This window comes from Hippocampus bargibanti, linkage group LG12 (assembly GCF_051943395.1).
Source record: "Hippocampus bargibanti isolate YZ-2025 linkage group LG12, ASM5194339v1, whole genome shotgun sequence".
Lineage (NCBI taxonomy): Eukaryota > Metazoa > Chordata > Actinopteri > Syngnathiformes > Syngnathidae > Hippocampus > Hippocampus bargibanti.
The window spans coordinates 5,020,779-5,039,681 of NC_142745.1; the positions used below are offsets into that span (position 1 = coordinate 5,020,779).

An 18,903-nucleotide genomic window follows, 5' to 3' on the forward strand; every position below is an offset into this window, starting at 1 on the left:
GAAAAAACAGTCGATTGTTGATGACACCATTTTTGGGCGTCCGATTCTTGTCTTTTGTGTTTATCTTCAGCTGCTATGGTGAATGGATCGGCGCGTTCATTAGTACACTACTACTTCGTCGGCGGACATGGACAATAAACCGCTTAAATGGTAGTGTGCACTGAGTGCAAACGCAAACATGAACAAAGGGTGGCTGGAGCTCGAGAGCGACCCAGGTGAGTTATTTCAACAGATTCACCGTAACGTTATCACAGCTAGCGTTCAGTAATTGTTCATTGAAGCTGCTCATCTCCAATTGTATTATGCATCTTTATATCAGCCATGCATAGGCTGTAGTGTGCAGTTTACGATGCCTTTGAGGAGCAATCGTGCTTTATTTTGCTAAGTCATCATCATTGCAAGACCCATAATGTATGTTTGGGCTTTCTGGATTTCTGTCATGGAAGTTTTCAAACGCTGAGTTAACCACACGTTTTCCCCATTATTAGGATTGTTCACTTTGTTACTTGAAGATATTGGTGAGTAGTACAAACCATATAAATCATAATAAATAACAGTATTGCAAAAAAAAAATAATTACAATATGGAAAAGGGTTTAATTAGTTGTTTTACCTTTTCTGCAGGTGTTAAAGGTGTACAGGTTGAGGAAATATATGACCTTCAAAGCAAGTGTCAAAGGTATGCAGTCGGTAAAAAACAATAATTACAATGAGAAAAATATGCTTTAGCTGAGACCTTCCCGTAATGCTAATATGACATACGACACCAAAGTTCCAGGACTGGAGTCACAATAGACCTATTCAAATTAAGCTTTGTGAAGTTATAAAGCATTTTCCAGCTTCCTCTACCACACCACGCATTTCTGGAAGAATTATTTTTGGATCCTCCAGAAGGCTGTCATCATATTCAACTTGATGTCATTCATATTGCCAGAAGAGTTCCCCTTGTTATCCTCGTTTAGTTTAAGAAAGATAATAAAAATAATGCAGAGCCTGGTCGGTCAGTTTCTACTCAGCCTGGAACCATTGGAGGTTGGAGCATTGTGAGCAGGTGCTTTGTCAAGTGAAGCAGCTACAAATGGTCCTGCCAAGACTCGGCTCATCTTGTGCACTGAAGGATGCATTCGCTGCAGGAGACTTGATGGTTAATCATCTTGCCCACAATGCTGCAGATAACTCATAAATTGTATTTTGTAAAACCAGTCCTGGAACGTCTCTCATAGCCCCCGTTTAAAGAGTATTTACCTATATCTTCTGCAAACTTGAACATTTGAGGAATGCTGGATTTTCTTTTCCAGCCCAGTCTATGGCTTCATCTTTCTGTTCAAGTGGATTGAGGAGCGTCGATCCAGGAGGAAAGTTAATACTTTGGTGGATGAAACCTCTGTCATCGATGAGGAAATTGTTAATGATATGTTCTTTGCACATCAGGTAATCAGTCGTTCACGGACCTAAAAATGATAGCATAGTAAGAAAAAAAAAACATTTAATGCTCACTTGCTATAATTTTTCTCTCTAGCTGATACCAAATTCATGTGCCACTCATGCCTTGCTGAGTGTGCTTTTGAATTGCAGTGGTGTCGAGCTTGGCACCACCCTGAGTCGCATGAAAGCTTTCACAAAAGGCTTCAGCCCAGAGGTAAGTGATTTATGCCATAAGCATGTCTCAGAAAAATGTACAAAATCAATCATTTCTTTAGATTTGATTCGTGAGACTATAAAACCAGTTCATTTTGGGGAATGAAAACAGTGATATTTGCTTCGAACATGGCTTCCTTAGAGTACAACTTGTATATCTCTTATTTTTCTCCAAAGAGACAATCTCAGACCACTCCTTGTTTAAAGCCTCACTGTACAAATATGTTGATTACATTTTCCCCCTCTTAGTACCTTTGTGAGTCTCCTCTTTTCCTACGTGACATATGTAAGAGATTGGGAAAATCCCAGCAGCACAATTAATCTTCAATGATGGCTTTGGGGATAATAAATAGGAGAAGTCCAGATGAACATAATGGACAGCTTGAATGCTTTGATTCCTCTCGCCAAGGTCATGTCCGTGCAAGTTTAAAATGCCATCTATTTTCCAGAGTAAAGGTTATGCTATTGGAAATGCTCCTGAGCTGGCCAGAGCGCACAACAGCCATGCAAGGTAGGGTATCATTTCATTTTGTAAATGATCCTGAGTTGGAAATCATTTTTTTTTCTTGAGATTGCACTCTCTCTCTGTTTCTATGGAGACCGGAGCCTCGACACCTGCCAGAGAAACAGAATGGTATTAGTGCAGTTCGAACTATGGAGGCCTTCCACTTTGTCAGCTACGTCCCCATCAAAGATCGCCTCTTTGAGCTTGATGGCCTCAAGGCCTATCCTATTGACCACGGTAACTTCTGTACATGCGTTTGCTCACTGTTTTCAGAATTCTGGCTTGTTAAACAGCATAAACTATCCTGTTTAATGTTGTTTGCCAAACTCTCTTAGGGCCATGGGGAGAGGAGGAGGAATGGACAGATAAAGCTCGACGGGTCATCATGGAGAGGATTGGTCTGGCCACTGCTGGGTAAGTGTTGAACCAGTCATTCCTAATAGCGTCCCCTCCTACCTTCACTCTCAGCCAATTTGCTCCTCTCGTTCTCAGTGAGCCATATCATGACATTCGCTTCAACTTGATGGCAGTGGTGCCGGACCGTAGGATGAAGTACGAATCCAAACTGGAGGTTTTAAAGAAGAATCGACAGACTATTTTAGAAGGTCTACAGAAGGTAGGAAATAGTCATTCGGGGCCCAGATAGGCCTCTAACTTACCATATTTTGCGTTGTATAAGACGCACCGGAGTATAAGGGGCACCAGAGTATAAGGCGCACCCCCAATGAATGGTGTATTTTCAAACCGTTTCCATATATAAGGCAAACGTATTGAAAACACATTTGTTTTGTCTACAGATGATCCGACTCACCCAATCTGAGCTTGTCCATGACAAGAAGCAGCAGGAGTCTCCCACACTTGACGGCAACACCATTTCAATCAAGAAAGAAGCAGACACAGAACTAGTAACAACCCAAGGGGCTGATCAAGATACCCCTGGTGCATATTCTTCTATTCTTGCCTAGTAGTTTAATGTCTCCCAAACAGGCGCATTTTAAATAAAATATTGCCTCTTTATAGACGAGTCAGGAGGGAAATCTAAAGAGGGCTCCATTCCTCCACGAAACACTAAAACGACAGGAAAAGCACCCGAAGGAGGCTCACAGCAAGTTACCACCCCCACCGTTCAACGCTTGCCTGCCTTCCTCGACAATCACAACTATGCCAAGTCACCGATGCAGGTAAATAAATCCATTAGATCTTTTCTAAAAGCAATCTGTCACGCATTGAAAGCATTTCAGTTGCTGCAAACAACATTCTGATAAATCAAGATATATCGATTGACAGGAAGAGGAGGATCTTGCTGCCGGTGTGGGACGTTCTCGAGTGTTAGCACCTGCACTGCCACCCTACTCTGAGGATGAAGATGACTATGAAGATGAGGAGGAAGTCACAGAATCTCCGGGAGCGTCAACGAGGTTAGTTTCCTGGTGATTTCTTCCTCCTGAGATTGGCAGTAAGTCTTTCCACTCCTTAATTTACAACATTCATGATTCTACTATTGAAATGCTATCAAGCTAGCCAGCCATCCTTCCATCATTATTTATTTGTTTGTTTATGTATGTGTGTATTTATCTATCTATTTATTTTTCTATTTATCTACTTGTGTATTTGTTTGTTTATTCAAGATTTAGACGGAAGGCCAGTCTGCGATCAAGAACTGGAAGGGTCGTAACTGGAATGGAAAGCCAGATTGCCCTTAGTGTCTTAGCCGAGAAACTAAAGAAGGAGGCCCAAAAGAAAGACGCCCTCAACACTCCGCTGTCCGTGCGCACCGAAGGCCGCACCGGAGGCATTTGCATCACATCCGCTTCGCAGCCCTCCCCCACGCCCAGCAACGAGAGTACCGACACGGCCTCGGAGATCGGAAGCGCTTTCAACTCGCCGCTTCGCTCACCCGCACGCTCACAGGCCGCTACGCGTCCATCGAGTCCCGTGGCATCCCATTTGTCGCGCGTGTTGTTCGGAGAAGACGAGTTGCTTCGACTAGACTCCCGACATAATCGTGCTGTAAGAGAACTGGGTCCGTCTGTCAGCGTGGCCCTGTTACACCTCTTGGAGGATGGAATCATCTATTCTCTTCCACCATCTGGTGAGTATCCATGCACCTCACTGTAGTTTAGATTGTCAGATTTACTTGTTCATAATGTATGTCTGGATTAGTTCAAAGCCTGCTTACTTCATACTGCTTGTCACTCTTCAAAAAAATCAAACAGGATAAAAAAATAATAATATAATAATAATAACAGTTACAAACAACTGTACATACGAACATTTTTGTAGTAAGATAAGTCGTGTTCTCTCTAGTTGTACATGTACATATCTTTATAGAGCATATATTTTATTAAAGGACAACCGACGTCACTTTTTTTGTTTCTTAACTGACATCAGAAAAACGTTTTATAGCATCTAAAATACCCAAAACACGCAGTATGATATTTTTATTCAAATGCAAAACACAAATAAAAATGACTTAAAGTGTCCAAAATCTGCAAAAAAATTGAGCTGCGAATTGGGCATTTTCAGAAAGTCCCGCCCCCAGTTCGTGACGTCACGCCAAGACGTCTTGCCTTGCTGGAGAATCAAAACAATGGCTTGAGATTCGGAGAATATGCTTTCTTGTTACACATCCAGTTATGAATATGATTCAAATAGTTCTGAAGACAAAAGCATACATGTTTGCAATCGATAAAATAATTTATTCCGTGTCATTTTGAGGCAAACGGGCGGGGGGGAATGTCGCACCCAAAAATGGCCACCGAGCTGTTGTGAGGAATGAATCACCCTGTTTCCACAGGCTGATAAATTCCTTCCATGGAGCTTGGACGCCCTCTTCTGGCGGCTTTTGGGTGCAACACAAGGTTTTCAGACCAGACAATAGCAAAATACATTGACGTGATGGAAGGACTGCTACAATGTGTCTTTTTTCCGGTAAAGGGCGTTCCTTTAGTGACGTCACGTACGGACTCGTCACCAACTCAAAAACAAGACTTCCTGAATATTCAGCGCGAGTCTTAAAACGTAAAATATAGCTATATGCGGTGGAATCTTTGTAAAATCCGCTCAGTAGAAGTCATTTGAAGCCATTTTACAAATTATGGACACAACTTGTCCGGAGGCGTCGGTTGTCCTTTAAATGTTTATTTTTCAGTACAAACCAATATAGGTTACTTATACACGCCTTAAACATACTTATATAAATATTAAACATACTTATTATATAAGCCTTAAACATACATTCCATCCAAAATATTGCACTGACGCAACTTACGAACGAATTCATCTTACGAACGTTGTTCGTAAATTGGGGACCGTCTGTATTCATAAGTATATATTCTCTCTTTAGCTCGTGGCCTCGCTTACTATTGTTGATTAATAATTATTTTCTCGGACCTTAAAGCCGAATTGGCTGCAGATGCTATTAAATCGTCTTGCAATCCGGAGAAGATAAAGGACAATGATGAAGCGGAGAAGGAAACCACAATCGAGAAGGACAAGGGACCATCTGTGGAGGTGAAGAAAGAGGAGGAGGTGGTGGAGGAGGAGGAGAGCAAAGATGGGGAAGATGTGAAACCTAGCAAGGAAAAGGTCGATGCTATCGAGCCTGCTGCCGACAGAAAGCCCCCAGGGGATAAGTACTCACCCAAAGTAAGTCCAAAAATGACAACTTTTTCTGTGTATGGAAAGCGGTCACATAATTAAGACACTATTCTGTCAATTGCAGGAGTTGCTTGCACTTCTCAAGTGTGTTGAGGCGGACATTGCTAATTATGAAGTGCACCTAAAGGAGGAAGTTGAAAAAAGAAAGAAATACAAAGTGGGTTGAATATACTCCTAACTACCTAAACGTGATTTTGGCTCGCACTTTGGATCAGATTCTCATCAAAATGTTTATCTTCCTGTATGCAGATTGACGATCAGAGAAGGACCCATAATTACGATGAATTTATTTGCACCTTTATATCTATGCTGGCCCAAGAAGGTAATATTGTCCTCTTTTGTCCAATACCGTCTTCTTGTGTCTTCCTTTCTTAATATGTGACAGACCTCGCATCGTCTAGGGACAGTCACTTGATCGAACTCCTAATCCAAAGGTGTCAAAGTCAAGGCCCGGGGGCCAAATCTGGCCCACCACGTCGTTTTATTCGGCCCGCGAAAGCAAATCAAACTTGTGAAATTCCATGAGGCTTTCTAGTCTGAACAAAAAAAATCTAATTATCCCATGTCGACCACAACAGTCATTATTTTTTACTTCAAATTTGAAAACTAGTTATTCATTCATTCGTTGTGTGCTCTATATGTAATATGTGGAGGGGATTAACTCATTCACTGCCATTCCCGATTTTATTCGGGAATTGAAAATATGATGTAGAGCGCCATTCCCGAGTTTGTTCGGGTTTTGTTTTTTTCATGCTTGGGTGCCAATAAAGCGCTGGCCATGGCATCTGGCAATGTTTTTTTTTTTTTTCACAAGGGGTTAGCATTTCCATTCTTTCCATGTTAGCGCTTTGTTCCAGCTTCAGCTGTTGTTCAATTGCTATATAAACCAATATGTATGTATTGCATTGTATTTTGGACAGCCACCCTCATTTCAAGCTCATATAACTCCAGACTCATAACATGTAGGAATTAACTTGTGAAACTCCTGGTGAAAAAAGAGAGTCTAACATTTCTTACGCTACATTGAATGTTTATGTAGTCCTAAAACTCAATATTCTGTGGGTACTGGAATTTGAGTGACAATGACAAAAACCCTGGCACTGGAGTGGACACAGTTTTGCACGTCTAATGTCCTCCCTAAATTCATAACGGCCCTTGAGAGGAACTTGTAGCTAAAAATGAGTTTGACACCCTCGTCCTAGTCAATACACATGTACTACTTTCTTCTTCTTTTCCTTTCGGCTTTTCCCTTCAAGGGGTCGCCACAGCAAATCAGTGTCCTCCATCTTTAGAGGTTTGATCCGCATGTTTGTTTGGGCCAAGCTTTTACGTCGGATGCCCTTCCTGACACAACCCTCTGTATTTATCCGGGCTTGGGACCGGCACAAGAAGACATATGTCCCTTTGCGGCTACAGAACAAGCAACTTGCTCAGTAAAAGGTTCCCAAACACAAAATGGTCATCGGCACATCAAGATTCAAAAAAGCAAGAACTACTTTAGTATCCCAAAAATAAAAGATCTTCTCATGTGAAGGGTTTTACTTGCCTTACAGTATTACCATATCCCAAAATAACAGCACTAATGATCATTTCCAGAAAATTTGCATTCATGAAAAAAACTATTCCACCCCAGCCTTCTGCCGTGGATTTTAATTCTACGTTGGTTGTCCTCTGCAGGAATGCTAGCCAGCCTTGTGGAGCAGAACATTTCGGTGCGTCGCCGGCAGGGAGTGAGTATCGGCCGCCTGCACAAACAAAGGAAGCCTGATCGCAGGAAACGCTCGCGACCTTACAAGGCCAAGCGGCAGTAATTTTAACAAGTCATATTGTTTCAGTAAAGTAACGCGTGGCTGTCAGGATCAGTCGTAATCATCATGATTAAACAGAGATCGCCACATCCGTGAACTTCATCATGTTGCTGGTTCATCGTGGCGTTTTAGTCCCAGCATTGTTATTTTCATGAAACTGGCCAAAGTGTTTGCTCAGTTTTTTTTAATAATCACGTGTATAAATGTATACCTTTTTAGTGATATTGTATACTACTATTTACAACTTGTAAATATGGAATGAAAGGAAATGTATTTCGTGAACTTCAATGCTCTTTGATCATGCAATATTTAATGTTTTTGGATGTTTTCGCGGTATGCAGACTCATGGCCAGCAGTTTTGAGATTGTTTTTTTTCTTCCGAAATTATAAATTATTTAATGTCTATATATCATAATTACATCTGTTAATCAAATCTGATAGCACGCATCAAACACACCATTTTTTTTAAATCACATTCCTTTTGGAGATTTTTAATAATTAAGTTTACAAGTTTTGGACAAACATTTTCAACTCGTAATATGTTTTTCTTCCATCTTCTGTAAATGGTGAATACTTTCCTGTTATTCTTTTTAACATAAAAGAGATCTCAGAATGGCGGAATAATTAATTTGCATGTCTGTATGTGTGAATCTTGTACATATTTATATGTTTACACTGCTCAGCAGGAATCCACTGAGCTCAACGTGTTATTGCCATTGGGCTTGCCTTTTCATACTGCAATAAAGTCAATTAAAACAGTGTATTGTTTTCCAGATTTTTTTTTTTTTTTGGGGGGGGGCGATGACAGAAACTGGTGAGGAAGGATTATACTTATTTATCATCCCATATCCATTTCTTTTGCACGTCCGGTAATAATTGCAGGGATTTTTTTAATGACACCCCTTCAAAAATACGACGGAAGAACAAACAGGAATCCTTGGCTTCTACGTACTGTGAAAAACCAAGTATCCGTCGAGTTTCACGCTACATTGTTTTAAAATCGTTTGAGAAACTATATTTGACCCGTCAAATTGTCCTACATCCTTGATTTGAAACATTCGCACGAAAGAACAAATCGTGCGTAAAGGTGCAGTCTGACTCGCGGATGTCTCGGTGGACTCCCGTCATGTGCCACCTAGAGCTCAAGAGCTATTTGCGTGTGGCCTAAAATAAGAGTTTCGGGAACGCGCACGTACGAGTCACTCACGTTCCCACCCATTGCGTCAGCGCGCCTCCGCGCCCTGTCCGTCAGCGCGCGTGCTCCGTGCGGGATGCTGAATTGTAGGCGATGATGGCGGAAGGAGAGCACCAGTGACTTTTCTACGAGTTCTTCACCCAGCCGAAGAACCGTCTACGACATCGTTTCTCTCTCCCCCCTGAATCTTTCCCGAGACAATGGGGAACGAAGCGAGCATGGAAGGGGAGGGACAGGCGGGACAAGGCGGCCCATGCGCCGTTCCTGCTGCTGGTGCTCCGGTTTCTATTTCAGCACCAGCGGACTCTGGACAGCTCATCAAGCCGAGCAATGGAGCGCCTGCCGGGGGAAGTGTCACAGGACCCGGCCCGGGGATTAACAGGTAGCCGATTGAGCGATCAAAGTGTGGCCAGAAACGATGGTGGTTGAGCGGCGTGGAGTGTCTTGCGTATCCTGTAGATGGAGCACCGAACGACTGTGAATTGAGATGTAGACTTGAATGGGTGCTCAATTATTTATGCCAATATCCTTGTCAACGCAACTCGCCATCCTGACATCAAATTCCCCGACTTTACTCTCTACAACACGCTTACTAGCCAACCAGGCTAACGTGTTAGCATGCAGGCTGTTTGGCTTTGAACATCAATACAACATAAATACAGTCATGAGGGGGGATTTGGACGCCCCTTTCCACGGCGCTTGTCCTCTGGCTTTACTCGTATCGTGAATGAACAAGCGACATTTGAGCTGGTGATCTCAGCAACGATGTGATGAAATTACGAGTGAGAGCCCGTAGCGTTCAATCTCATTCATTTCCCGTACACACGTCAGCTTTTTTCCCCTTCAACGTGAAAGTCATTCCGAGAACCTGGTGAGGCAACGTCTGGGACTGGTTCTTGTGTCGTGTAAGATGACAAATGTACAAGTCTGACAGCAACGTTGTTGAGCCAAGGCTGGTGAATCTATCAGATCACACTCCAAATCATTATGCATCCACTGGGAATTGTTTATCACCAATGCGCAGGAATAAGGAGGAATGGTTTTATGTTCCCTCATGAAATACACAACGACTGCCTAGTAAACCTTAAGCATATCCATTTTTATTCATATTTGATCACGCATAGTATCTTAGTTTTTGTGGGTGTGTAGGAGAGATTACCCTTGCTTATAAAATCGGATATTACCTATACAGATACACCAATAGGACAGTAATGATACACTTCCATCTCATCCATTGCGGTGACTTGAAATTTCCTGCTCTCAAAATGTTTGTTGTTGTGGTTATATAGCTTTGCATCCTTTTCCCATTTTTGTGTTGTTGTGGTAATTTGATTTGGTTATTGTCGTTCTGTAGTTCTGTAGTTCTCTTCAAACTCCAACTACATTATTAAACATGTCACAGGGTCAGTCACAATTGTACATTATTATCTGTGGACAATATATATATATATACACGTAAATACATTTTTTTTTACTGCTCTCCTATGGAGGTTTTGCACAAGAGTACTGTAGCTGATAATTGCCTTTCAGCCCTGGAAACTACTTTGATCAATGTTTAGTAGCAAATTAAAGCAAGATTATATTTTAAGAACAACAACTATGGTTATGATCTTATTCCAAGTGTCAATGTTAAAACTGTGCAGCTTCATACTTAATTTAAACATGTGCCATGAAAACACTGTCATCAATCAAAATGGTATTCTGACCTAAAATAATACAACAGTTATTCGTGACAATATGCCATATTGAATATGGAGATAGAGAATGGATGCATGGCAAAGAGATTAATAATATTATGTAATAGCTTCAAAATAAGTCTGTGGGAGGCATGATTTATTTTATTGTGACATTTTGTCCTTTTCTGAACATACTATTTTGTACTTGAGCAAACACATTCTTTCAAATGTGTTTGCTCATTTTAGATTGCAGATGGTTCAGCTCGTATAGTTACAAGAGTTTTTTTTTCAACTGTCCACTGGCAAATGTAACAATTACAATTGTAACAATTAGAACAAACAGTGCTGAAAATTTTGTGTGAGCAGACAGAACCGCATGACCCTATCATCTCAGAGATGCTAGCGCATTTACAAGTAAAAAAATAATGTCACATAATGTAAATAAAAAAACACTTAATGTCATGTATTTCAAAGTGTTGTGTATGTGCAACATCTTATGCTACTTGGAAGATCGGTGCCTCGTGAGATGTATTTCAAATCCAAACTGTACATGACAAGATTTCCCCTTGGAAGTAATTCCTCCTGGAGTCTAACACATTTTCCCAACCTACTTTGCCAAGGTGTTGGCACCTGTCAGATGCTTAGCGCATGGTTCTGGCCCGCAATGAAGGGTGAAACTTGTTTTCAGTTTGAAATATCTTTTCTGCAACCTGTTCAGGTTGTTCGACGCTTGCTGCCTGAAGACAGCTGGGATAGGCTCCAGCAACTCTCTTGGCGATATACGGATACGGATATATATGTTTCGTTCCCCAGCTCCCGGATTTTTCACACACCTCGTGTGACACTGTAGAGAAATGATGAAGAGGATTTGAAAGCTATGTCCTACTATAATGGCATGTCTGTTGGCCGATTTGATGATTTCACATCAGCATTTATCGGAAGAGCTTATGGTAAAAGTATCACTGTATTTCCAATGTATTTCAAATGTATTTATTCTCCTCAGTCAGAACTAGCAAATCGGTCGGGAGCACTTAAACTTCAAATCCCAGAATCCACCCGGTGGTGGTATACCCACACTGGCAACTAATTATTTCCGCCACTCTGTTAGCAGTCAAGATAGCCACGATTTAGTTCGTTTGAGTCAATTGTAAGAGATAATTCGATTTGTGGAAGGCAGATTAGAAACACACAATGCGACGTAAAATCGCCTTTTTTAACTTAGCGATCTTGTTTGATAGCAGTTATCTGTGAAGAAACCTCAGACGTAGCATTGTCAAGCTAGTTCGATAGCCGTTATCAATGAACAAACCTTAGACTTATCATTGTCAAGGCAAGGGGTCTTGTGTGGAGTCGGACTTTGTAAAAATTTGAAACTATAAATGTAAAAATGTTTCAAACCCGCCCAAGTGTTATTTCCAGTACTCATTTATCTGTCTTCATTAATTCGCCTTTGCCATGGTTAATTTTTCATTGTAAATAGGTTAATTGTATTCACGTCATCTGAACGATAGGCACCATAATACTATTATGTTAAATATATCTTGTCCTTTAAAACAAAATAGATTTTAAGGATTTCATTTCTAGCCTCATTGTTGTAAAATATGGATTCCTCAGCTCAGAGTAAAAGCTGAGCTCCACTAATGGTTTCAACCTCCAAGTGCCTTTTGTAAGGTCCATCAACTGGCAGCCTATAATTCTCGCTTTTTTCCCATCCTTTCAAAGTAATATAATGGCTCTTTCTTGGAACAAACAACACGGAATACAGTATGTGGGCGTGAAGATGTAAATTTGATTTTAGTAGGCTAATTCTGATGCATTCAACCAGAAAAATGCATTAGTTTTTCATCAAATTGTTTTGAGTGGTTGGAGTGGCTGTTTCTCTCTCTGTGGGCTGTTGGCCTGCCTTCCAACCATTTTACAAAGTAACTTGTAAATATGTGATCATTCTTCCCATCTCTGGTACAAAATGCATTGGTACGATGCTGTACATACAACAATGTTCCGTCACCATTGTGAGACCGTGCAAAGAAGTGTCTTTCCGCTTATAGATGAGAGAACATTTCATTAACGACTCCCATTACAAGAGTGGCATTTTACAAACCTCTCAGTAAGCACTTTGTGATGAAGCAATTTGTCAAACCGTAGACACAAAAGTATAGACATAAAAATGGAACGTTTTCCTCTGTGGATTCCCATTTGCTGATAGATGGAAGAAGTCTTTTCATTGCTTCCTTCCATATATACCTTCTTTCATTTTTACTGGTCAAGAGCTTTTGCAGTCCACTGTGATCGCCAAGGGATAGACATTAAAGTTGCCACTTAACGTACATGTGACAGGTGGAAGACAAAAATCGTACTGATCCTAGATATCGGCAAACACATTTAATCTCCACACTTGGCTACAGTACCCTCGAAATATCAATCATATCAATTTACCAAGACATTTGGGTAAGTAATATAAATCACAAGTCACCCAGGTCATTGAATATACGAAATATTGATGACATTGCCTCTCACAATTTATGCCCGGTCATGAGTTTGAATTGTTTTCATCCAGTCCAGTATAGCTCAGAGCACAGACCAGAGTGGTGGTCACCCTGTCAGTTTGGAATGTAACAGAGCAGTGATGGTTTGTAAAGAACTCCAATTGTGCAGCGGGCCAAGTCAGTGACAGTGACTCAGCGTGGCTAACACGCTCTATTTGAAACTCAAGCTTTTATCTCCACTTTTTTCTGACCGCAAAGGCTGAACCGATGCCGAGAATGCCTTTGAAGATGACGGCCATGACAATATCATTTCTAAATTGTTATGACAAGCTAATTTCTCCATACTTTTTTGAGGATTCCGCTAATGCCTAAAGGACAGAGAAAGTCAGCAAACATTGACACTGCATCACTGTTGTCTTTTATGTCAACTTTGTTGGAAGTACTGTAGCCAGACAGGTTCAAAGAGTTCAAATGGGGCAAAAGCATTATAAAGGATATTTTAAATGACCTTCAAGTGACTACCATTTGGTGATATAATCCTGACTTGCAAGAACGACATCCAGCCTGTGGCTCATTGATTTATTTACTGTGGTATCTTCCAGTTCTTGTTTGTTTCGCGGGATTTTTCCTCTTCAGGAAGTAAAATGCATGCATGATCAGTTTAATTTGCGGTGCTTGACTTAGCCAGTCTAAAATTATTTGTTTTCACCTGTGATGAAGTCATTTGTTGTTTTAGCAACATGTTTGTGGTAATGAACTTGTCGCATGATGAAGCTTCTCCTCGATGTGTTTTATGTAAATTTCGAGGCAATTTAAATTGTACACAGAACACTGTGGCCATCATCAATAAAAAGTAGTGAGGCCATTCCAAAAGCGTCTTTTCACAAATTATAGTCAAAATAAGCAGTGTCATTGTCATAAACAAATACTAATTAGAAGTGTACTCACTCAATTCAACTTCCCACAATGTGTGAGTATCGATTATGCCCTCTGCATTTTAACTCATTCACTGCCAAATGTGCAAAAATGCCAGGGTTTTAGTCATTTTCACTGAAATCGTAGGACCCACACAATATTGAGTTTACGGACGATATAAACATTCAAGACAGCGTAAGAAACTTTAGACTCTCTTCTTTCATCAGAAAAATAGAGTTAATTCCTAAATTATAAGGGTCTGGAGTGATATGAGATTGAAATGAGGATGGCTGTTCAAAATACAATGCAATACATACATATTGGTTTATATTGCGCTTTAACAACAGCTGAAGCTGCAACAAAGCGCTAACATGGAAAAAGGGGAAATGTGGAAAAGAAAAAACATTGCCAGAGGCCATGGCCAGCACTATATCAGCACCCAAGCATGGAAAAAACAAAACCCGATGAAGTTCGGAAATGGCTCTCTATATTTTCAATTTCCGGATAAATTCGTGAATGAGTTAAAATGGATTAACTTACTCATGTAGAAGACATTTGGCAAAATAATTATGCTAAATACGACAACTCTGATCCATGTCTGTTTTCTTCTAGGCCACCGACATCAGACCAGGGATCTAAATCAGGTGTCCATAGCAGTCAAGGGACAGGGGACAGGCTGGCCTCCCATGACACCCCACAATCTGCCCCACCTTATGGGGAGCAAGGCCACGGCCACGTTTCCAGGAAGAATCTGCATGTGGACGTGGGTGGCAGCCGAACTGGGAGATCCCCTTCGGTGTCTCCGGACCGAGCCAGCTTCCCTACCTCTCCTTATTCTGTGCCTCAAATAGCGCCCATGCCCAGCAGCAAGCTGTGCCCCGTCTGTAAAACGGCCGACCTGACTGGCACTGCTGATGACAGGCCGAGCTTCAACACATGCACACTGTGCCGCTCCATGGTGTGCAACCAGTGTGGCTTCAACCCCAACCCTCACCTTACTGAGGTAAGAGCCTGAGCTTGCTATCGATGTGTACAAGGTTGCCACAGAGTGAAACAAAAGCTCATTAATCTTGAAAAAACATTGGCAGCACACCGCATTCAGATTCTAAATAACCTCACAAAAATTACACTTATTTAGTTATGTGTATAATTTTCATGTATTCCACTACTTACTCTTAACACATATTTTGTAATAATCGCCCATCTAGTTAGCCATAAAACAGAAAAACGTGTGATTTATTGTTTTTCATTGTAGTCCAGAATGCTACTGCTCGCCTATTGACTGGTACTCGTAAGAGGGAGCATATACAGTAACTCCTACTCTGACATCCCTTCACTGGCTCCTTATAAATTTTAGTGTTCTTTTCAATATCTTATTACAGTATTTGTATTAAAATGTTTCAATGGCTTCGCTGACCAGACATTATTAGACGTGCCAAAAACTAATCGAAGCAACTTTTATGTTGCTTGTCCCACTCTTTTGGAATGACCTGCCACTGAACATTCGGCAAGCCCCCTCGCTACACATCTTTAAAATCCATCTCAAAACTCACTCGTACTCTTTGGCATTTGACTCAGCATGATTCCGACTTGATCTTGGGTTTACTTCCTGATGCTTTCTACTATCTTTGTGACTGCTTTATTTCCTGTTTAGTATAGTTGTCCATGTTAAGCGCTTGGTTACACCTTCAGCTGTTCTTAAAGCTCTATATAAATCAATATGTATTGTATTGTATACTTAATATGTGTGATTAATATATAAAATTTATTGATCACTAGAAAAAATGCAGTTCTGTAACATTGTGAATTTCCAGCATTGCACATATGTTTCTTTGAATTAATCAAAAGCCTCCCTGTCTGTCATCAATGTTATCCAGAAGTGAAGCTCACAAATTAAACATACTCCATGAAGCCTCTGTGCTTCATTTTACGTCATGTCATATCCCCCAATGCTCTTTCATACGTAGGCTGTACTGTAAATGACTCACTTTTTATAGTGCAAGCACACTCCGATGTGCCGCACTGAGTTGGAGCAGACCTTCTTTAATTTTCAAGACGTTGACTTGTGTCCTCTTCCACGGTGCGTCACAACCCTGCACTCATAGCAGATGGTAGAAGAGGCAGTTTGAGTCACATGGAACATTGACATCATTCATGATGCTTTAAAAGGAAATACCTATAAGGTTGTGCGTCTGTGTAAGCTCTCAGTCGTACTGGAGTGGTCCATCAATGAAAAGGTTTCTTCAGCCGTCATCTGTACTTCTTTCAAGGTGTCGCACGAGACAAATTGATATATAAAGTACAGTGATACCTCGGTTTTCGACCATAATCCGTTTCAGAAACATGTTCGAAAACCGATTTGTTCAAAAACCGAAACAGCACTTTCCATTACAATCAATGTAAAAAATATTCATCCGTTCAAAGTCTAGAAAACAACTTTTGAACTATTTCATCACATAAACCGGGTAAAAACTTAATAATAGAGCAGGTCGTGTAAAATTCTATAAAAACAAACTTATTTTCACCAATTTTCTTTCTGCCACGGGGCGTGTTGGCACCTATCCCAGCTGTCTTTGGGCAAACACAGGGCACACTAACTTTTCAAACCAAATTCTTGAACCAAATATGTCTACATTTTCGCAAAATATGTCTGCATTTTCGTGACATCTAAGGAAGTGACATATAAGGAAGCGTAGGACAGTCGAGTGATGCATTCAGATGCACTCAGTTTGGTTGATAACCAAATTTCGGTTGTATACCGGGGCATAAAAAATGTGACATTTTTGGTTGAACACCGAATGGGATGAGAACCGAGACGTTCGAAAACCGAGGTTTGACTGTAATTATTTTTCACTCAAATTGCAGGACCCACACAATATTGAGTTTTAGGACTACATAAACATTAAATTCAACGTAAGAAACCTTAGAATCTCTTCTTTCATCGGAAAAAAAGAGTCATAGACATATGATATGTGACATATCACCTCATTTTAACTTTGCTATTTGTATGCAAGGTCTTCTGCTGTCACTGTTGTTCACGCACCGACATTTGCACGTGACAAATGTCCAAGCCTTGGTGCAGGTTGATTGCGTTTCGTGTACAAGTAAGTGTAGGGTTGCGCAGTCGGTGGATAGAAATGCGTGAAGCACAGCCGAGGGACACAGTAAAGAATAGCTCATGGCAGGCAGAGGAGGAGAACGTGGCAGCGTTGAGAGCTGCGGAGGTGGATGTTATGGCTCAGCCTTGGTGAGCTTGTCAGATGCTGAATGCGCAACACAGAGTGAAAGCGGGCCTGCCTCTGGAGATCTGAAGATTTACCACCCTAACCTACTTAGAATGGATTTGACTTTTCCATCACAGAAGCTTTTCTTAGTAGTTTTATCATTCTGGCCACATTTTTGCAAATCAACGTGAATGAGGAAAATACTTTGAAACAGATACCGTAGATCAGATCCATTTAAAAAGTGAAAATGATATCCATGCATGCATTGTCTTCAATTATGTCCTCTTTAGGGGCATAGGTGAGCTGGGACCTATCTCAGGCGGGGCGGTTAATCACAGATCACATTTTGACAAACAACCACTCTCACTTTCACGCCCTATGAACATTTGGCAACAAAACAACCACACTTTTTCACAATGCGTGTGCCTATAAGTCAAGAACATTTTAATTGATTTTATGCATTTTTTAAACATAATTTAGTACTTGCAAAATTCAGAGTGTTACCTCAGATCGGTTAGGTATCGCAGGTCAGATTACGTCCCCTCGCACAATGCCCGATCTACCGTGCCTCATTGTGGAAAGCATAGCAAGGCGACTCATTCTTTGTGCTACTGTGGCCATGAACAATCTTTCATCAAAGGAGTGCCACTTGTACACTATTTTTCTGTAGACATCATTTGCTTCAATTCAAACTGAAATGTAAACAAATCAGGCGTTTTGCACAATGTGATAAAAAAATGAAAAGAGCACTTTCTTTCATGGACCTCAACATGTTAACACTTTCGTGAACTCTGTAACACAATAACATGATAGGCTGTCCATTGAAAGAGTTAAACAAGAAGAAAGACAGCTGTCATTTTTTTCTTCTGAAATCACACATTCTTCATGTTTATGAACGAAATGTACTCTCCATTTAACCCATCACTACAGTGAACATCGTCAGCTTCAGCAGTAGGAGACATATCTGCTGATCAGAAGAATTCTAGACACACACAGCTTCAGGTGTGTTAGTCACATTGTCAATGATGTGACTGCAGTGGATAATGACAACGTATTGCGTAGATAACACGAAGGTGTGCGTTTGTGTATGACTCATACCTATATTTACAAAGTCCTGTATATGCATGTGCCGATATATCTATATGCAGCTATGAGGAAGATAGTGCATTCAGGTTAGAAGTGCTAGTCATTATTTTAGACGACGAGCACAATCCTGAAAGGAAATGAGAGTGTGGAAAAAAAGAAAAAAAAACTATCAAAAACCATTGCTCAGAGAGCTAAAGTAGCGCAAAAGGTCCCCAATGACAAATTTGCCCCTCACTATAGTACACGGAACCATGCGCTTCATAATTGGTCCACTTTCTATTAATAGTTCCTACCAATGGTGGCTTGGGTCTAAGGTGCTGCAGTGGAAAAAATATATGTATATATTATATCTGTATATATATGTATATATATGTATGAATGTGGATGAATGAGTGAATTTTGCATAAACTGAAATATGTTGCTAGGAGAATTGCCAGAAAGAAAATCTAGGACACTGGTTGAATTATTATCCCCCAACTAGCTACATTTAAAGTTTCCTCATACTCTAATCAAGTTGGGTGGGACATTTCAAACAAGATTTTTTTGACATTGAGTGGTATTTTTATCATTGACCACATTACGATCAATGTTGTCGATCGAACATTTTATATCCTAACAGACTTCATTTTTTTCATTTTGTGTATTCATATCTAAAAGTAAATTACGTGTGCCATCATTCTCAATTGAACCAAGGGGAACTGATGAAATTTA

General features: G+C 40.6%; 2 protein-coding genes across 4 annotated transcripts in view; both read left to right on the forward strand.

Annotated features, from left to right (window-relative positions):
* The first annotated feature begins 31 nt into the window (after positions 1–31).
* On the forward strand, positions 32–8,369 carry bap1 (BRCA1 associated deubiquitinase 1). The gene is made up of 17 exons (XM_089011026.1): positions 32–215; positions 489–518; positions 624–678; positions 1,298–1,430; positions 1,519–1,638; positions 2,087–2,148; positions 2,237–2,379; positions 2,478–2,556; positions 2,635–2,758; positions 2,940–3,081; positions 3,163–3,323; positions 3,430–3,560; positions 3,771–4,234; positions 5,543–5,790; positions 5,867–5,959; positions 6,052–6,124; positions 7,480–8,369. The coding sequence occupies exons 1-17, from the start codon at positions 179–181 to the stop codon at positions 7,611–7,613; spliced, it is 2,229 nt and encodes a 742-aa protein (XP_088867152.1). The 5' UTR covers positions 32–178; the 3' UTR covers positions 7,614–8,369.
* A 489-nt stretch (positions 8,370–8,858) lies between these two features.
* bsnb (bassoon (presynaptic cytomatrix protein) b) overlaps positions 8,859–18,903 on the forward strand; it is a 51,933-nt gene continuing 41,888 nt past the window's right edge. For all 3 annotated transcript variants that reach the window (XM_089010148.1, XM_089010147.1, XM_089010149.1), the window contains exons 1-2: positions 8,859–9,187; positions 14,495–14,885. In XM_089010148.1, coding sequence (XP_088866274.1) covers positions 9,006–9,187; positions 14,495–14,885 — 573 coding nt within the window. In that variant the 5' untranslated portion in view covers positions 8,859–9,005. The remainder of the gene's footprint in view (positions 9,188–14,494; positions 14,886–18,903) is intronic.